This window comes from Phodopus roborovskii, unplaced genomic scaffold (assembly GCF_943737965.1).
Source record: "Phodopus roborovskii unplaced genomic scaffold, PHOROB, whole genome shotgun sequence".
In the NCBI taxonomy this organism is placed as follows: Eukaryota; Metazoa; Chordata; class Mammalia; order Rodentia; family Cricetidae; genus Phodopus; species Phodopus roborovskii.
In genome coordinates this window covers 59,029,023-59,050,484 of record NW_026126511.1, presented here as the reverse complement: position 1 = coordinate 59,050,484, position 21,462 = coordinate 59,029,023, and the positions used below count along the sequence as shown (strand labels likewise).

Below are 21,462 nucleotides of genomic sequence, written 5' to 3'. Positions count from 1 at the left end.
AATTTCCAGAAGGCACTGCTGATGTCATGTGGCACACACTTTGTCTCCTTGCTCTTTCTTTCTCCCTGAACATATCAGAAGCTTAAGTTTCCATTCCAGCATTCTCTCCTGTGACAAAGGGGAAGCCATTCAACACCTCCCCCATCCAATGTTAAGAATTTCTCTCTGCTTCATTAGAATTTGCTACTACTTCATGTATTGAGATATTCACTTTGTCTGCCCCTGTGTCACTGACCAAGCCCATTGGGAGTAGGGACAGGGGTGGATGTAACCTGGGAGAACTAGGTCTGTGAAAGGGGACCCAGAGCATTCTCTTGAATGCAGGACAGAGAGCCTCCAGAGTTATCCTTGGGACCGGCAACCTGCTGGTGCACATCATCTCTATTGTAAGTTATTTCTCCCTGAATACATCTATGCAGCCTATTTTTCCTGATCCTTATTAAACAATGATATCTGCTGTCAGATTTCTCAACTACAAACCATTACTGAAGTAGTAAGGCATGATTTGAAAATTTTGAAAATGGGCTTAAAAGGGGATAAGGACTTTAATAGTCCACGAATACTATCAGCTGAAGCTGAAAAGGAATTAGAATGGGTAGAAAAGAGGATACGAGAGGCACATGTGGACTGTGTGAATTCAAAACTAGACTGTATTCTGGTTATATTACCATCTAGAGACTATCCTTCAGGGATTTTGATGCAGAGGGAAGATGTCATGTTAGAATGGATATTTCTACCACATAAACAGAATAAACACCTAAAAATATATATAGAAAAGATCTCTGACTTTATTATAAAAGGCAAATTAAAAGGTAAATCAACTATCAGGAAGGGACCCAGCAGAAATTATAGTACCTTTACCTAATGAGAAAATTTCCTCCTTGTGGAAAGATAATGAATATTGGTATAGAGCATGCAGTAATGCTTTGGGAATCATTTGCAACAATTATCCCAAAACAATAAAAAAAAAATTTGGATCCTTCCACACATTGTATGAAAAACACCTATCTTGGGACTTCCTACATTCTACACTGATGCAAACAAATCTGGTAGGGCAGGATATAAATCAGGAAAAATAAGTAAAGTTGTTCAAAGCCCTGAAAATTCTGTACAAAAGGCAGATTTGCATGCCATTCTCATGGTACTTATTTATTTTACATAACCCCTCAATATAATTACTGACTCTCAGTACGCAGAGAAAGTCTTCTTACACATTGAGACTGCAGAATTTATTCTTGAGGATAAAGAATTAACCTCATTGTTTATACAGTTACAAGATACTATCAGAAATAGAACTCATCCTGTATATATAACACCATCAGATCCCATACAGGTCTGCCAGGTCCTCTAGCACAAGGCAATGATGATTGGTTATTAATAGGAAGTGTGCTAGAAGCCTTGAAGTTTCATAAAAACACCACATACACAGCAATGATTTAAAAAAAGATTTTTCTATCACTTGGGAACAAGCCAAGGAAATAGTAAGGAAATGTTCTACTTGCTCATTCTATAACTAAACTCCTTTACTACCAGGCAGTAACCCTAAAGGTATAAATAGGAATGAAATATGGCAAATGGATGTGTTTCATTTTGCAGAATTTAAAAATTAAAATACATACACCACACTATAGATACATTTTCAGGGATTCAATGAGCCAGTGCTCTGAGCTCTGAAAAAGCTGATTCTATTATCACACGCCTATTAGAGGTAATGGCCATTATGGCTATACTTGCACAAATAAAAAATCGACAATGCTCTGACATATGTCTCCAGCAAATTGAAATATTTTTTGAGTAGTATTACATAAAGCACACAACCAGTATACCACACAATCCTATAGGACAAGTAGTAGTTGAGAGATCTAATTGAACTTTAAAAGAAATGCTCTATAAACAGGCAGGGGGAACCAAGACACCCAAACACAGATTACAAAATTCTTTATTAAAATTAAACTTTCTTAATACCGATTAAAAAGGAAAAACATCTACAGAAAGACACTGGGCAATAGAAAAAACTTCTGAACTAAATCAACTGGTGTACTTCAAGGATGTATTGACCTAAGTATGGAAACCAGGATATTTGTTAGGTTGGGTAGGGTTTTCACCATTTTATCGAAAGAAGAAAAGCTTTAGATACTATCTAAGTTGATCAAATTCCAAGTTGAACAAGAGAAACATCTTAATGAAGAGAAATGACAAATTGTCCAACAAAGTAGTTCCCATGAGTTATGCAGAGACCTCTCAAAGTTAGGGGAAGTGTTCTGTTCTTTTCCTTATAGGAAAACAGAAAACACCCATCTTCAAACAGCCAAAAGACACTGAACATGTAGGTACCTACAGAAGAGAAGATAGCTCTCCAGAAAGAACCATTTAATGAAGAGGAATCTGATTTATGGTAAAAAAAAAAATATTTAATTCTAGTGAACTATTTCTATACAGAAATCTTTCTCTTTACTATCTAGTATTCCTCTAGTCCCAGTTCCTGTAAACCAGTGTTTGCTTTGGAGTGGATCTGGCTTTCCTTCTCTAAATTCAAGCATGTTGTTAAGATTAAATTCACAGTTTCTGCCTTATATCAAGAAGCTGATCAGTGCAAGGCAGAAGAAAACAAAATCTGGAGACTGTCATTTGCCTATACACAGTTTTCTCTCTGAAATCCTAATCTTTCTCATATACATTTTCATGCTTATTTTTGCCTTTCCCAATATGCATACTTTAATTTGAAACTTTTACGTTGATATTGATGTATAAGTTTTCCACAGGGAATAATAACAATTCCTAACAGCAATCTTTGAACTCTCCAGAAAGAAGATGGGGCCCCACTTCGTCATTTCCACTTGACTCAATCTGATGCATCTGGACTACAAACATGACCCTAAAAGCAGTTTGGGACTACTATGCTTGAGACAACTCCTGACTAGCTAGCTGAAATGGTGCACCTTTTTATTACAGCCAGGCCAGAGTTTCAGATAGAACTCCAGTCTAGCATCTCTTGCCACACAGAGACTAGCTACTTATGTCACAGCCAATCCCAACGAAAAATTTGGTTCCTAAAAATTTTCTTCCTATGGAATCCCATGGAGCAATCATCGTCCCATTTCAGCAGGATGAAATCTTAAGATAATGATGCCCCCTTTCCATACTCCTGGCTTTTAGGGATAATATTCATCTTCATAGGGTTTGTTTTAGTTACTTAGGTTACTTTAGTTACTTAGGGTATGGAAGGTGATGCTTAGACTCAGGTATCTCTCTTAGACAGGTATAGGGTATGGTTGGGAAAGGTATGGTTTAGATTGGATATAGATAGATTAGCCTATCTTCTTGTGAATTATTTTAGTAATAGTGAGATATTAGTATTATATAGCTTAGATCATATGCAAAATTAAGTCTATATTCTTTCCTGGATGAATTGTATATTATATTTTGTCATATTGTGTAAAATATTTCCATTCATGATGTTTTGTTACAATATCCTTACCATATTCTATGTATGCATACTTTTACTTATGTTCAAAACATTTTGTATATTAATACAATTTAGGATATTTTTATCATGCTGTAGTTCTACTTCTGGCCAAGATATTTCTACTCTACCTCTGTTACAGCGATATGTATGTATGTATGTATGTATGTATGTATGCATGCATGCGTACATAATTAAATTGTTTAGGTGTTTGTCCCTGCTTTATTCAGGGAAGTTTCTACCAGTTTTATAGCTAGGTTCCTGAGTTTTTCAGATTATCTTCACCCATGTTTCCTATACCTATGAGATTAGTCAGACATAGTTGTGTAATCTTCAACCACTTCATAGACCGGCAGAACATGGCATTTAAATGTTTTAATAGTAGTACCTGTTGACAAAAGACATTACTGCTCCTGAAAGCACCATGTACTTTCCTGAAAATATGTTGGGCCCTGCTGTCACTTCTTCTCCGGTCCATTATATCATCGGCTGATGGCTTTTTGGGCAGAACTGCCCCCACCTTGATCACTGATTTTGACATGCAGTCCCATGTGCTTGCAGGAGGCGAACATATGAGACTGCTGAACCTTGCCAAGTCAGAGTAAGACAGCCTTTCTACCTCCCTGTTTCTGTAGTGATCTGTCAGATACTCTAGGCCTTAGCTAAAACTGGTTGTACCAATGTTGCTGTGAGACCTTGGGTGACTGTCCAGGTAGCCTGCTGTTTCTGTCCTTGCTGCATCATTTGGAAGTTGCCCATCCACACTTCCTGTCTACCCTAGTATTGTTATCTTCCTTCTCAGGTCTTTGATGAGGTTGAATATTAAACTATCACAACTATTATTCTCTCTTCCTAGTTAGATATATTACATACTAGACTATAGCTTTCCAGCTAAGGACAACTCAGTTGTAAACTCAGTTATGCCTTTACCCTAAGACTAGATTTGTAGGTCTTAAGTTTGTTAAGTTCTTGATTTTTCCTTTCTTAGAGAACACTTGTTATTCACTGTTTTGTATTTAGGTTTCTTTTTTTTTTTCAAAATAGGTCTAAACTTTATTTCCAATAATAACAGTAGCAGCTGCTGTGACGGAAGAGGATGCACACACTCTATTACCTACCTGAGAGACAGTCAGCTGCATCTCCTGTTGCTAATAGTGAGAGAGGGAGAGGGATGAGAGCTGAATACCTTCATTGGACTCAGCAACTTGCTCCAATATCAAGGAGGACTTTGATAAAGTGCTTCACAGCGGTGGCTGGGAGTGTGTTCCAGAGAGAACTGGTGGAAAGGAATTGGAGACAGGAGGCGCCTCCAGAGTGGTATGCTTTTTAGGACAGGAGAGATTTTTGTGGCTGATGGAGGGAAGGGGGAAAGTCAGTTAGAAACCACAATACAAGGGGAAACCTCTCCTTGAGCTGCAGGGCTGGATTCCTTTGAATTAAATGAAGTGGAGCGGTCAAGGAGTCCATGGAGGGTCAGGAATTCTGTGCTGGGTCAGGGGAAGCCCCATTCATTTCATCATCTCATTTCTATCTAGAATGAGGGGTGGCTCTGGTTGGGATTGGGTAGAAAGAAAAAACATGGGTTGGGGGAAGGTGCACCTGGGTGATCTTGTCACAGCTGTAGTCACAGAGGTATTAACTATGAGAATTTTGGCAATATTAATTAGTACAGGCCAGGACAATGGCATATGGAACCATCTTGGGTGTGGTTTAGGTCTCATCACTTACCAATGCCAGGCAGCCACTGCCTTTTGGACACTGGCAACAGTAGTTTGGAGCCATCATTGGTGGGTTCAAGTTGCAGCAAGTGTGGATTGGCAACCTCAACTAGCCTGCCCAACATACCAGGAGTGTGCCGTGGCCTTACAATGCCCTCTGCAACTGTCTAACCTCTGCTGGCATGCGGTGCATGCAAGCCATAACATGTCATATGGCCAGTATCCATCCTTGCTCTCTCAACTCAGTGCTCATGATCTGGTCCCTGACCTGCCATTGGGTCCTCCCTGTGCCACAACATTTGGGATGATTATCAGGTTCCAAAAGTGGCAGAAGAAAATCAAGGAATCCAAAGAGCAAAGCTACCCTGTTATATTTAAAAATTCTGTTGAGTAGAAAGTTTAATGGAGATGCAGGGTTGGGAATGCAATGATTCAAAGAGAGTGAAGTAATGAATCCATGTTTAATCTGAGCAACTCAGTCCTGAGCAGCCCCAGGAGAACAGAAAATCAGGAAATGGAAGCTGGACCCAGAAGCGGGGGGCTATTTGTGTGGTGCTTCCCAGGTGGATTTTTTTTGGGGGGGGCATAGTCTGAGGATGAGGATTGGATCATTTTTACTTTCACCTCACTGTTAATAGCTGAAGCTTCACAGAATCTGCCACCCTTAGCTGCCATCCTGTCTGAGTGCTACAGGATGGCAGTTCAGGAAGAACTTCTCCACCCACACCTCCTGCTGAGTGTGAGCTCACCAAATCCTGACTCCCCCTAGCCCACATCAGCACTTGCCTGCAGGGAGAAGCTAGACTGAAACCTATGCCCCCATAGGGAGGGAGTGTGGGTTTTTTTTTTTTTTTTTTTTTTTCATGTATACAGTACAGGCTTCAAAGAGAGTGGATTGTTTGGTAGTCCCATTCCAAGCCCTGCCCTCAAGGTCCAGTGTGTCTGCTGCTCAAATTTCCCCATCACTCAGGCTTTAAGAGACAATTAGAGCCGATAGAAAAACTGTGAGTCAGAGGGAGTGTTCTTCTGTATTTAGTTTTGTACCAATCCTAAAACTTTTCTTTAGACTAAAGGGGGAATTGTAGTGAGATATTCACTTTGGCTGAACCTGTGGCACTGACCACGCCCATTGGGGGTAAGGAGAGGGGTATATGTGACCAGGGGGAGCTAGGTCTGGGGAAGGGGCCCCAGAGCTCTCTCTTGCTTGCAGGATGAGGACACAAGTGCATCCGGAGACATCCTAGGGACCAGCAACCTGCTGGTGTTCATCTTTCTCTGGTGTAAGTTATTTCTCCCTAATAAACATCTATTCAGCCTATCTGTTTTTCCTGATTCTTATTAAACCACGATATCATTTGTTTGTTTGAAGATTCTCTATATTGATTTTCCGAGTACCTGCATCAATTTTATTTTTCCCAACAGTGAATGAGGTTTTATTTTTCCCCTCACAATCTACCCCAGCCTTTGCTGTCAGTTGCTTTATTGATTTTAGATACTCTCGCTGGGGTGAAATGAAATTTCAAAGTTGTTTCAATTTGCATTTCCCTAGTTGCTAAGGATGATGAACAATTTTTAGATACTTCTTGGCTTTTATTATTTTTGGTTTGAGAACTCCATCTAAATGGTCTTTCCTCTAACCATGTGCATTTCCTTTCCTGGGAAGTGATGAGGTGAAAAGGGCTGGTTATTGAGACTTGTGGAGATGGCCTGAAGTCAGTTTTGTCGATGGTGTCAGTCCACTAGGGGGCACTGCAGCATTCCTAGAAATTACTTTCCTTAAGTTGCCTAGAAGTTTGAAGATCTGAGGAGAGACATAAAGACACAGGGCAATCCACTCACAAAGCAAGGAGTAGGGGTGATGGTGTGGAGATCAATGGGATCTTCACCTCTCAATCATTCAGTTGAAAACCACAGATTTCTAGGTCCTGATGGACTCTATGTGTCTATCCATCAATTTTAACAATAATTCTCTAAACAAAATAGAATCCTTCTGGACATTCTGAGGATGGACTCTCAAGGGAAAATATCTCTACTGCTATCTCGTTTTTGGCATTATGGTTATTATTTCATAAATTCAAAGAAATAGAAATTATTCAATACCCTTTATACCATACATGATATATATGTATAATACACACACACACACACACACACACACACACACACACACACACACACACTGTAAACTAGAAAGAAGAGGAAGAACTACTTGAGAAGGAAAAAATGAGCCTCACTGAACAGGAGCAGGGATTCACAGCCTCATATGTACCAGCTGTGTTTTCCTGCGCAGCATAGTGGGAGAGCTGGGCAGAAGCCAAGAGATGGAAAATAAAACAGGAGTGAGTGGGGCTTGTCTTGTTTTCTTATAACCAGCAGCTGTGTTCAGAACATTTTTCTATGTACTTGAAGTTCTTAATTCTAAGAAATTCCTTTTATTACGTTTAGTGCATTGCATGCTGATATGTCAACTATTGGAATTTAAGAGTGCTTCCAGGTATTTCTCGTTGAAGAGTGGGCACTTGCCCAGCAGTGGATACCCAACACAGAATGAATCCAACGGTGTTATTGTATCATACTGCATAATTTGAACATTTTTTTGTCTTACTGGTCTTTTGTCTCTGTTTATATGTATTTTGTGTTTTCATTAGTTCTTTATGTGTGTGTGTGTGTGAGTATATTCTTTTTTTAAAATTCTGCTTCACTTGGGTTTGTTTGTTTGCATCTTTGTTTTTCTTAAAGTGAGAGAAAAAGAAAGAATATGGAGTTGGTTGAGTGAGAAAGTGTGGAAGTTTTTGCAGATATTGGAGGAGGGGGAGAGAATGATCAGAATATATTGTATGAGCCCAGTGAGATCTGCCTATCAGTGCAGAAACATCTTGAGTATCAGCCCAGCCTTTGTCCTTTACTGACAGGTTCTGGCTAGAGGTGAGTCTGGGCCCAATTTGGGTGGCCTCTCCCCTACATCCTCCCCTGGAAATTCCCTGGGTTGGCCCCAGATCCCCCTGCTCCTATGTCCTGTCCCCATTGACAGCACTCTTGGAGCTCTGATACACCCCCACCCACCCTCACCTCGAGCCTGCCCTCACCCTACCCTGTGCCCTACCCTGCCCACTGTCCCACCACTCCGGTAGAGCATTGGGACAGAGGGTGGAGCCAATAGTCCACACAACTGTGGGGAACTTCCGGGAGGGGCTCTGAACACAGGAGACCTGCCTGTCCACATGGGACCACCCGTAATTTCCACCTGCTTGGTCTCTGACCCCCACTGCCAGTCCTACAGGAGTCCCAGGCCCCTCCCAGAGATCCACCTATCTCGGAGGCACCACTCTTCCTGCCAGCAGGATCCTTGACCCCCAAAGCAGGGCCTCTGTTAAAGAAGCCTCAGCTGGAGAGTACCAGGCCCAGGCTAGATCTGCCTATAGGCACAAGGAACATCCAGAGTCCCAGCCTTTGGGATCTTCGAACCCCATCGCCAGTCTTCTACTGGAGCCTGATCGCTGACCCCCATCCACAGGGCCCCTGCCTGTGGAGAGATGTCCTAGAGAGCTTGGAGCACCATGAGCTACAGTCATTGAACCTCTGACCCACATAAGCCCACCGGGGAAGTACCATAGAGAGAGGGAGAGACCCCACCAACACCTACTGGAAGAAGCTATGGGAAGACAGCAATACTACAAGAAAACACCTTACAACAGAAAGACAAACATAACACCACCAGAATATAGGGAATCTACACCAACTAGAATGGAACACAACAACAAAACAGAGGAAGCAGAAGGGAACGACTTAAAAATTATTGCATAAAAATGATAGAGGCCCTCAAAGAAGATATGAGAAAGTCCCTTAAAGAGATGGAAGAAAAAAAACAAACAAAAAGTGGAAGAAATGAACAAATTTCTTAAGGAACAAAAAGAAAGTACAGAGAGCCAAGAAAAAACAATTAAGCAGGTGAAAGAAACGGATCAAGACTTGAAACCAGAGGAATGCTGGAAATAGAAAAACTGGGCAAAACATCGGGAACTACATATGCTAGCATAACCAACAGAATTCAAGAGATGGAAGAGACAATCAAAGGCTTGGAAGAAAAACTAGAGGAAATAGATTCATTGACCAAAGAAAATCATAAATTCAACAAATCCCTAAGAATAATAGGCATAGAGGAAGGTGAGGAAGCCCAACTCAAAGGTGCAAAAAAAAAAAATTCAACAAAATCATCGAGGAAAACTTTCCCAATCTGAAGAAGGACATGACCATGAAAGTACAAGAAGCATAACGAACACCAAATAGGCTGGACCAAAGAAAAAAGATCCCTTGACATATAATAATCAAAACACCTAGCATACAGAATAAAGAAAGAATATTAAGAGCAGCGAAGGAAAAAGGCCAGACATATAAAGGCAGACCTATCAAAATTACACCTGAATTCTCCATGGAAACTCTCAAGGGCAGAAGGTCCTGGATAGATGTTCTGCAAGTACTAAGAGACCACGGATGCCAGCCCAGGCTACTATACCCAGCAAAACTCTCAATCACTATAGGTGAAGAAAACAAATATTTAATGACAAAACTAGATTTTCATAATACGTATCTACAAATCCAGCCCTACAGAAAGTGAAAACTCCAACCCAAGGAAGATAACTATGCCCACAAAGACATAGGCAACAAATAATCTAACTACACCAGAAATCAAGGCTAAAGCAGGACAAATATATTCACAATAACTCTGACAACAATAAAACAAACAAGCATCAACAATCAATGGTCCTTACTCACCCTCAACATTAATGGTCTTAACTCACCTATAAAAAGACACAGGCTAACAGAATGGATACGAAGAAAGAATCCATCTTTCTGCTGTATACAAGAAACATATCTAAGCTTCAAAGATAGACATTACCTCAGGGTAAAGGGTTGGAAAAAGATCTTCCAATCAAATGGAACCAAGAAGCAAGCAGGTGTGGCTATCCTAATATCTAACAAGTTAGACTTCAAACCAAAATTAATCAAAAGAGATGAAGACAGTCATTTCCTATTCATTGCAGGAGAAATACATCAACACAAACTCTTAGTTCTGAACATCTATGCCCCAAATACAAAGGCACCCACATTCGTAAAAGAAACACTACTAAAACTCAAACCTCACATAAAACCTCACACACTTATAATGGGAGACTTCAACACAATACTCTCACCACTAGACAGGACCACAAATCAGAAACTCAACAAAGAGACAAAAGAACTAACAGAAGTTATGTCTCAATCGGGTTTAACAGACATCTATAGAACATTCCATCCAAAGACAAAAGAATATACTGCTCCACATGGAACCTTCTCTAAAATCGACCACATACTAGGTGACATAACAAACCTCAACAGATACAAAAAAAAAAAATTGGAACAATCTCCTTTATCTTATCAGATCACCATGCTTTAAAGTTGGAATTCAACACAAATCTCAGAAACCCTACAGACTCATGGAAACTGGACAATGCACAATTGCATCATACCTTGGTCAAAGAAGAAATCAAGAAAGAAATTAAGGACTATCTAATATTCAATGAGAATGAGGACACAACAACCCCAACTTATGGGACATCTTGAAACCAATGCTATGAGGGAATTTCATTGCACTAAGTGCCCATATGAAGAAAACAGAAGATAGTCAAATAAGAGAATTAACAGCACAACTGAAAGCCTTAGAACAAAAAGAAGCAAACTCACCCCAGAGGAGTAGTTGCCAGAAAATAATCAATTTGAAGGCTGAAATCAATAAAGTAGAAACCAGGAAGACAATACAAAAAAAAATCAATGCAATGAAGAGTTGGTTTTTCGAGAAAATCAACAAGACAAACCTTCATCCAAACTAACCAAAAATCAGAGAGAGTACATACAAATTAACAAAATCAGAAATGAAAAAGGGGACATAACAACAGACATTGAAGAAATCCAGACAACTTTCAGGTCATACTTTGAAAACCTGTACTCCACAAAAATTGAAAATTCAAAGGAACTGGACAACTTTCTGGATAAGTAAGATAAGACCATGTGGAAATATTTAGGTTACTATTAATGGGTTAATAATTAAGACAGAACAACACTTCAATAATTAATATAAGTCTTTGCATGTTTATTTGAGGCCAAACAGCTTCCGGATACTTGTTACCCACACTTGACTCGCCAATGACCATTCTCTTTTAAAATCTGGTCCACAGTATTATCTGCTGAGTGCTCATTAGCTTTCATATTGTCATAGCCAACAGTCATCTGAATTTCCTGTACTGACTCTTCTAGATTTTTTTTCTCATTTCTCAGTTCTAACCTTCAAATTTTCTCATCAGCTTCCATCAAGTCCTGAATTTCACCTTGGTTAATAATGCTTGTGTTTCTGTGCAAGTGTCTGGGGTTCAGATGGTTGTGTATCTATTTGTGCTATCTTTGTTTAGTGTATGTGTACTTTCTTGTTTTCTGATGAACTCTCTGGATCTTAGTGAAGTATGGTTGTTATTGCCTGGTGAGGAGTGCTTCTCTGGCCCAATATGTGGCAGAAAATAATACGTGGGCGAGGAGAAAAGGCTAAGAGAGGTTTTAGTAGCACGCTGAGGAGATCTTGCTCACATCTAGTGGTGAGATCCACAAGAGGTTGGGGATATGGTGTGAAGAGAGTATCCTGTAGTAGGTTGCAGCAGGGCAGAGATTATGTGGAGAGATGGGGATGAACAGGATAAGGACCCTGAGTCTGCACCAAAAGTTGCAGTGTCCAGGGAATGAAATTGAGGAAGGGACCTATAAGCAGACTGTTACCAGACTGAACATGAGAATGGAGAAATTGTGATGGAGGACAATGAAAAGTGTTTTTGTTCATTGGAGGGTAATATGAAGGAAAGGAGATGGACTAGAGGGGATGCTGAGAGGGCCCAAAACAAGCAGTGGAATAAATTGAAGAAAACAATTCAATGCATGAAAGTAGAAATAAAATTACAAAAAAAAAAAAACAACATGAGATAAAAATGGAAATTAAAAATTTAGGAAATCAAACTAAATGAGGGAACTGGTTCCTATGCAAGATTTGGTGGAGTCCGAGGGTAATGGAAACAAGGCAAGGACAGAATCCAGCAGGTAGCCTGCTACATGTCTGGGGGTGAAACTGTGGAAATGGCAATTTCATCAGGCAGGAGAATGAATATGAAATATGTGCTTCCCAGTAATCTTTGGCCATTTCTATAGAGTCTCTTTTGGCATCAGCAAGATTCTGCCTAGTCCTCAGTTATTGGGGAAAGAGGAAGAGGACAGGAAAGTCACAGGGCTAGGGATGTGTAGGGCCCATCATGGAACCTCGAGGCACCTTGAACAAGCCTGAGCTGTTGGCTGGAACATTCTAGTTTCAGTTGGAACATCTGGCCCCAGAGTAGTTCTTAGTACTCTTCTTGATTTGCTAACACACATCTGCCTGGGAGGAAATAAGCTCGAGAACTTGCATACTTGACTCTTGATTGCTTTCCACTGTGCTGTGAGTCAGTATATAAGACAGCTCCTTCCCCTCGATAAACTGCATTCAGCATTCAGCATTCAGCATTCCAGCATTCCTGTTGCACAAATGACCCACTGTCTTGTCTTTTACTTATATTTCTAAACCTTCACCTGATTGTTGGAACAGATTGTAGCATGGCACTACAGGGATGGTACCAGGAAAACTGAAATCGAAATCAAGGACAGGAAAAACATTGAAGATGATCTGGTTTCCAAGTCTGTGAGTACACTGGATTCCCAGATAGATGGTGTTTGTAGGCATTTACAGTTGAGAAAAGGGAAAGGAAACAGGCTAGAAAGTGGGGAGTAGGGTTGGGAGTGTCCACAGGATGGAGGAAAGATGGATTATTGCATGGTGTCACAGATTCTCTAGGGAATCCACCATTGCTGGTCTATCAGTAATTAAATCCACCAATGAATGGATGCTGTGAGAGTAAACCAAATGGATGATGCCATCCTCAATACCAAATGATACCTGAGGACTTTCCTACGAGTGGTTCCTATGTGTGTCTGTGATTCCAAGCCAACATTTCTGGAAAGTATGGTGCATGCATAAAAACATCATATCTGTATTGTCAACAAGGACTCACTTAAATGGAAAGAACATTGATCTCTTGCTACTGAAGACCACAGAAGACCTGAAAAAGCATTGTCCTGGGTGCCATAGTCTCAAGGACAAACACTGACTTAATGATCTGTCTCCAAAACAAGCAGGAGTTACTTGATGAATGATCTGAGCATTCTGTGATAAGGGAGTGCATTAGTAAATACACATCCAAACATAAGAAATGTCTCCCTCAATCACACACACTCACATACATGAGCAAGTCACATACATTTATACATGAAAACTTCATGTATATGCATTTATATATGAAGTATTATATATAAACTATGGCAGATTTCCATAGAAGAAACAGACTCATTAATATGTACAAATGCCATTCTTGATCTATCAGCACTAGGATCCAGTTGATATGACACATTGCTGAGTCCCTCCCAGGAAGAGAATGTAATGAAAAACTTGAGATATTTATGTTAAAGCATGGGGGACTGGTTTTGTAGGGAAGAGTGGATGGATCTGGCAGATGTATAGGATGCCAATGAATATAATCAAAATTCATTGCATAAAATTTCCTTAAGAACTAAGGAAATGAGAATAAGTAAATGCATTTCTATCAGAGTTATGTGTGTATATATATATACAATTAAAATATAAGACTAATGTCATATGTAATATATGCATATTTGTCATGCAGATTATGATAGGTCACAACGTTGAGTAGCCCTGGTGATTTTGGCCATCCGCTGTGGAAATGAGACCTGCCTCCTTTGGGTGAGTTTTGAAGAGTATTCACAGTGTTGTGCAGACATCTGTGGTGCAGGTTGAAGAGAAACCAGCAGAGGGTGTTGCCCCTTCAGATGTGGTTAATGTCTCATCAGGTAGTGGCTTCACATGACAGACTGTCACTGTGCAGAAGGAGGTCCTTGTTTATGAGTGAGGAGATGCAATAAGGGTGAGGAGACTTGTCCTGTGAATTTGGTGAACTCCAGTGTCACTGTCTTCTGTGAACATGCTTCCTGACACCTGCTCAGTTCTGCTGCTCCTCTTGATGATCGGTGAGTTACATTTACCTAAGTGTTAATGCCATCATTTTCTTACGGTTGTGGGAGGCTTTACCTTCTTCCTCACATAGAAAAGTGACTCCTTCTTATTGATTTTCAGGAAAGATTAATGCAGACTCAGTGACCCAGACAGGGGACCTGGTTACTGTCACAGAGGGATCATCTGTGAGGCTGAACTGCACCTATCAGGCTACTTACTTAGATATTTTCCTTTTCTGGTACATGCAATATCACAACAAAGCCCCTCAGCTCCTCCTGAAGAGCTCCACAGACAACAAGAGGACAGAGCAGCAAGGGTTCCATGCCACCCTCCATAAGAGCAGCAGCTCCTTCCACCTGCAGAAGTCCTCAGTGCAGCTGGCAGACTCTGCCCTGTACTACTGTGCTCTGAGAGACACAGTGAGGGAGATGCAGGGGAAGCTGCACACAAACCAAGGTGCAGGAGGGTGAGGGGAGTGGCCCTGTGAGGGAGGGATGGTGACTTCTCTCAGTGGGGTTTAACCAGCCTCCTGAAAAACAACATCAAAACTGTGATTAAATTCCTAGAAACCTAGCAATCTGTGGATTTTCTGAAAGAATAGTATGGAAGCCACTGCTAGACATGGGCTTGACTTTGTTCTCCGGAAATACTGTTCTCTCCCTAAGTGGAGGACCTCTCATGAATAACACCTCCAGAAAACCAAGACATGGACTTTATCTCATCCAAGATGTCTTACAAAATTTAACGACTTAAATTCACCAACAATATTCTGTTATCTACCTAAGTGGAGGAGCTTTCACAGATAACACCTCCAGGAAAACTAAGACATAAAATTTATCTCTAAAGGATGTGTTACAAAAATCAGAGATTCAAATTAGGTGACAATATTCTGTCATTAGCCCACAAATTTATGACTAAATTAGGAACATGGACTCTAGTTTTTAAAAATCTCCTTCACAGTCACTCCACAAATTATTTAGATTCTTCCTCTTCTTGGTCCATGCTACTAAGTCTTTGGGATGCCTTCTGTTCTTGTTTACTGTTCTATTCTGAAAGGAAACAACATGACCAAGACAAATAATTGAAGAAAGAATTTAACAGGGGGCTTGATTGCAGTTTTAGGGGGTATGCCATGATGATTATGTTCCAAGCATAGTAGCAGGTAGACACCATGTTTCTCATTTTTCAAAGAACAGATCTGATTTCTGATTCAGTAGAAATTTGGCCCTGAGGGATATTAGATGAGTAGCACTCCCCACCCTAGGTTCAGAGCAGCTACTGCAGATGCACAGATGCAGCCATTAATCTGGGTACCACCTGGGCCCTTCATCCTCCTACAGCATCAGTGCTGAGTGGGGACTCCACACTAAAGAACATCTCTGTTCAGAGGGAAACAGCACAGAGTGACAGCATTTTTTTTCTCATTCAAAATTTCATCCAAAATATCCTACAGGGTTGGAGGAATCAGTTGCTATAATACTGTTTGAGACAGTGATGGATGGAGAAGGTATAAGGTTGACTGTGAGTTATAACTGAGGAGACTTTCTGTTTGCTTTCCATAACCAGTCACATTTCTCAAGCCGCCAACTTTATGGTGAAATATTTAAAATGCATTCCTCTATTGTTAAGACTGCACAGTGCACTTGTTCCGTGCATTCACCATGTGCACCATGTGCAATAACACACCATCACTGCTGCCTGTCACTGTAGCTTTTGACAAATGAAAAGATTAGGAAATATAATGATATATAAAGAAAGAGTAAAAGGGGGAATGAAAGAAAGCTAAGAGTTAAGCTGACATCAACAAAGAAAAAATATTTCTTTGCATCTGTATTGGCTCCAGAGAAAGATTCCATGGCTTTCTTTAAGATATGGGCTTCTAACCTCACATTGTTGCGTAAAGACCTTCCTTGTGGTCCACAGAGGGGCAGTGCTGAATCACAGTAGGTGAAGGCTCTGGCTCCCTCCTCAATAAGATGGACATTATTGTTTAAAATAACTAAATTAACGCCTATGTTTCATTAGGGAATAAATACATGCATCTATTGGTCCATTTACCTATATTATATCAGTTTACCCTGGGCCCATAGTGTTGACAAATAGGAATTTTAAGAGAACGGAATGAAGTCATGCTCTCCTACAGGGCTGGTGCCACATTACTTTCTCTAATGTACAATTCTGGTGCAGTCACCCACACTTGGTGTAATCTCCAGCCACACAGATATGACATGTGTCTAGAACTGTGTTTTATATTATTTCCACTGAAAAATCTACTCATGGTTAGGAGTAAGATCAGTTTCCTCTTTCAGGATCTACTCTAAGTTGATCCCACAGCAGTGTCCACACCCTTTTTTTCACTGTTTTGTCTAGACACACAAGCACCTTTGGTAAGCTTCAGTTTTCTGTTCTTGAGTGCAGAGAAGATACCTGAATACTCCCATACAGTAGGTAGATAGGCACTCAGGTAATATAAATCTGAGAACTATTTTAACTTTTTTCAGTTTTGAGGTTCCTATATTAAATAATGGGTTATAATAGCAAATGAAAACTTCAGAAATAAACAGTCCATTTGTTTTAAGTCACTCATTGTTCCATAAAGTACCAGAATCTCTCACCACTGATGTTTGTTTAAAATTACCCATTTTTCCTGGTAGTATCAGAAATCTCTCAGTCCTGATGTGAAGCAACTTTGTCCAGCATCTCCCCTCTGTTCATGTCTGTAGATTGTAGCATAGTTATGCTCTGGTTTTGACTGTCTTGTGTTTTCTATTACACTGAAAACACACCATGTCCACGGCAACTCTTATAAGGAAAACTTTTCGTTGTCATGGCTTACTTACACTTCAGATACTCAATTCATTATCATGGTGGCAGGGAGTATGACCCTGTGTTGCTGAATACTTCTTGTTCAGAAGGAAACAGGAAGTAGACTGACTCACAGGTCAAGGCTTGAGCACATATGAGACTTCAAAGCCTGCCTCCATAGTGGTACACTTCCTCTAACATGACCACATCTACTCCAGTAAGGCCACAACTCCTAGTCAGTGTCACTCCCTTTAAGATTTTGTGGTCAATTGCACTCAAACTGACACAATAGTCAATATTTAGTTACAAATGAGTATATAGCTTGTTTGGTGTTTCTGAATCTGTTACCTTACTCAGGATTGTCTTCTCTAGTTCTTCTTTTGCCAGCAGTTTTCACAAAGTCATTGTTTTAAACAGATAAGTCATACTCCATTGTGTAAATTAAAAGAACTGGTTCTTTAAAAGTTATACTATGCTTTATATTGTGATACTAAAATAAGATCTTGGGGATCTACAAGACAGGAAAGATGTTTCAATAATGATCTTTTTATGTGTCAGGTTGACAAGGGTCAGTTGTGATGGTTAATTTTTGTAAATTTAACACCAACTAGAAATACCTAGAAAGAAGAAACCTTAATCAAAGAATTTTTTTAAAGAATTAATAAATCATTTATTCATTAAAAATGGTCCTGTGAGAAAGTTGGTATCATGGGATCCTTATGCTTGGTGTATCATGCCCCTTATGATTGATTTTTTTCTTTTTTCCTTTTTTTTATTTAATTTTATATAACAAAGTCCAACTAAATGAAAACAAACATTTATACACAATATTTGGGAATTTGGGCATCGTTCTGTCCAAACTACTTCCTGCTGGTAAGGGGCGCTGTCTTGGGGAATTTGAAGAAGATTCAGATATCCTGGCTGTAGTCTGTAGGGCTGTTTTGTCCAGCTGTTTTGAATGTAGGATCACCTTGTACTCTGTTTCAGGCGGTCTGTCGTGATCAAACCACATTAGTCTGGAAGGAATCCACATCTTTTCATTTTCTGTGGAAACAAAAATAGAAATCCTTTTCCCCAGTAACTTGTCCTTCAACTTAAATTTTGGAGTCAAAGCATTTTTTTAATTTATTATTTTACAAGTCGATCCCAGTTCCCCCTCCCTCCCTCCCCCAGCCCTCCTTCCCTCCTTCCCTCCCTTTTACCCTCTCTGCCCTCTCACATGCACTCTAAACACCCTCCCCTCCCATCCCCCCACCATAATTCCATATGTAGGGGAATGCCATCCAGTTGGGGGTCATGTAGATCTGACAGGTCCTGTGAAGTAGGGACTAGGGTTTCTCTCCTGTCTCTAGATTAAGGCAGTTATCCCTCCATGGGGGATATGTTTGCAAAGTCCTTTTATGCACCAGGGATACATCCTGGCTCCACTGTCTGAGGTCTCTTAGACTGCTCAGTACTTCTGGCTGAGACCCATATTCAGGGGGGCCCAAGTCAGTCCCATGCTGGCTACCCAGCTATCAGTCTAGTGGCCCTTAGCTCCTCTTTGTTCAGGTAAGCTGTCTCTATGTGCTTCTGCCGCATGGTCTTGTCCTCTCCATCTGCTTCTGGGATCTAGTTCAAATCAGTGTTTATGTAGGGGTGTTCGCTCGTATTTTCAACAGGCATTAGTTGAGGGCTCCATGGAGAAGTTAGTTGTTGATCTCACTCTCTGGGTAGGGCATTTATGATAGCCTTTCCAAGGAAGATGAGATTGTTAGTTGGGAGCAGTCTTGTAGTTCTCTCAACCTTTCTTTGTGTTCAATTTTATCTTTAAACCAATATTGGCTCCCTCTTTTATGTTCTCTCTCTTTCTGTCTCTGTCTCTCTCTCTCTCTCTCTTTCCTATCTTCCATTCCTAACCAGGATCAATCCTCCTGGTCACACATGCCTTCCTCTCCTGTCCCTCATTTTCTACTACTTCTCTCTCCATTCACTGCTCCCCCCCACTTCCCCTGAGCTCTGGGGGACTTGTCCCTTCCCAGTTCTGTGAGGGACTTTATATGAATCTCTTAGAATACACCTTGTATCCTAGTTCCTCTGGTGATGTGAATTATAGGCTGGTGATCATTTGATCTAGGTCTAAAATACATATATGAGTGAGTACATACTGTGTTCCTCTTTTTGTGACTGGGTTACCTCATTCAGGATGGTTTCTTCAAGTGCCATCCACTTGCCTGCGAATTTCAAGATTCCATTATTTTTTTCTGCAGAGTAGTATTCCATTGTGTAGATGTGCCACATCTTCATTAACCATTCTTCAATTGAGGGGCATCTAGGTTGCTTCCATTTTCTTGCTATTACAAATAGTGCTGCTATGAACATAGTTGAACAGATGTCTTTGTTGCATGGATGTGAATCCTTTGGGTATATGCCTAAGATGGGGATTGCTGGGTCCTGTGGTAAACTAATTCCCATTTTCCTGAGGAACCGCCATACTGATCTCCAAAATGGCTGTATGAGTTTGCACTCCCACCAGCAGTGGAGGAGTGTTCCACTTTCTCCACATCCTCTCCAACATAGGTCATCACTGGTGTTTCTAATTTTAGCCATTCTGGCAGGGGTAAGATGGTATCTCAAAGTTGTTTTGATTTGCATTTCTCTGATAGCTAAGGATTTGGAGCATTTTCTTAAGTGTCTTTCAGCCTTTTTGATTTCCTCCATTGAGAATTCTTTCTTCAGTTCTGTACCCCATTTTTTAATAGGGTTATTTGGTGTTTTGTTGACTAGTTTCCCGAGTTCTTTGTGTATTTTGGAGATCAGCCCTTTGTCGGATATAGGATTGGTGAAAATATTTTCCCAGTCTGTGGGCTGCCGATTGGTCTTGTCAACTGTGTCCTTCACCTTACAGAAGCTTCTAAGTTTGTAGAGGTCCCATTTATTAATTGTTTCCTTCAGTGTCTGTGCCCCCGGAGTTATGTTCAGGAAGCAGTCTCCTATACCAATTTGTTCAAGGGTACCTCCTACTTTCTCTTCTAAGAGGTTCAATGTGGCTGGATTGATGTTGAGGTCTTTGATCCATTTGGACTTGAGTTTTGTGCATGGCGACAGACATGGGTCTATCTGCAGTCTTCTACACACCCTCATCCAATTGTGCCAGCACCATTTGTTGAAGATGCTGTCCTGCCCCATTGTATAATTTTAGCTGTTTTGTCGAAAATCAGGTATTCATAGGTGCGAGGATTAATATCAGGATTTTCAATTCGATTCCATTGGTCTACCTGTCTATTTTTATGCCAATACCAGGCTGTTTTCAGAACTATAGCTCTGTAGTAGAGCTTAAAGTCCGGAATGGTGATGCCTCCTGAAGTTCTTTTATTGTATAGGGTTATTTTGGCTATCCTGGGTCTTTTGTTTTTCCATATAAAGTTGGTTATTAGCCTTTCAAGGTTGGTGAAGAATTGTGGTGGGATTTTAATGGGGATTGCATTGAATCTGTAGATTGCTTTTGGTAAGATTGCCATTTTTACTATGTTAATCCTACCTAACCAAGAGCATGGGAGATCTTTCCATTTTCTGGTATCTTCTTTAATTTCTTTCTTTAGAGTCACAAAGTTCTTATTATGTAGGTCTTTTACTTGTTTTGTAAGTATTACACCAAGATACTTTATGTTGCTTGTGGCTATTGTAAAGGGTGATGTTTCTCTAATTTCTTTCTCGGCCTCTTTGTCGTCTGAAAAAAATAGGGCTACTGATTTTTTTTTTTTGAGTTTATCTTGTATCCTGCTAGTTTGCTGAAGGTGTTTATCAGCTGTAGGAGTTCCCTGGTAGAGTTTATTGGGTCGCTTATGTAAACTATCATATCATCTGCAAATACAGACAGTTTGACTTCTTCGTTTCCCATTTGGATCCCCTTGATCTCCTTTTGTTGTCTTATAGCATTAGCTAGAACTTCCAGTACGATATTGAAGAGATATGAAGAGAGAGGACAGCTTTGTCTTGTTCCTGATTTTAGAGGAATTGGCTTAAGTTTCTCTCCATTCAGTTTGATGTTGGCAGTTGGTTTGCTGTATATTGCCCTTATTATGTTTAGGTATGTTCCTGTTATCCCTGACCTCTCTAATACCTTTATCATGAAAGGGTGTTGAATTTTGTCTAAGGCTTTTTCCGCATCTAGGGAGATAATCATATGGTTTTTCTTTTTCTGTTTGTTTATATGGTGGATCACGTTGATAGATTTTCGTATGTTAAACCATCCCTGCATTCCAGGTATGAAGCCTACTTGGTCATGGTGGATGATTTGTCTGATGTATTCTCGAATTCAGTTTGCCAGTATTTTATTGAGTATTTTTGCATCGATGTTCATC

At 40.3% G+C, this 21,462-nt stretch overlaps 1 gene segment (V, D, J or C); it reads left to right on the top strand.

Annotated features, from left to right (window-relative positions):
- Positions 1 to 14,282: 14,282 nt before the first annotated feature.
- LOC127230522 (T-cell receptor alpha chain V region CTL-F3-like) lies at positions 14,283 to 14,784 on the top strand. The segment is given in 2 exon segments: positions 14,283 to 14,328; positions 14,435 to 14,784. Coding segments are annotated over 2 exon segments (396 nt in total).
- The last annotated feature ends 6,678 nt before the right edge of the window (positions 14,785 to 21,462 follow it).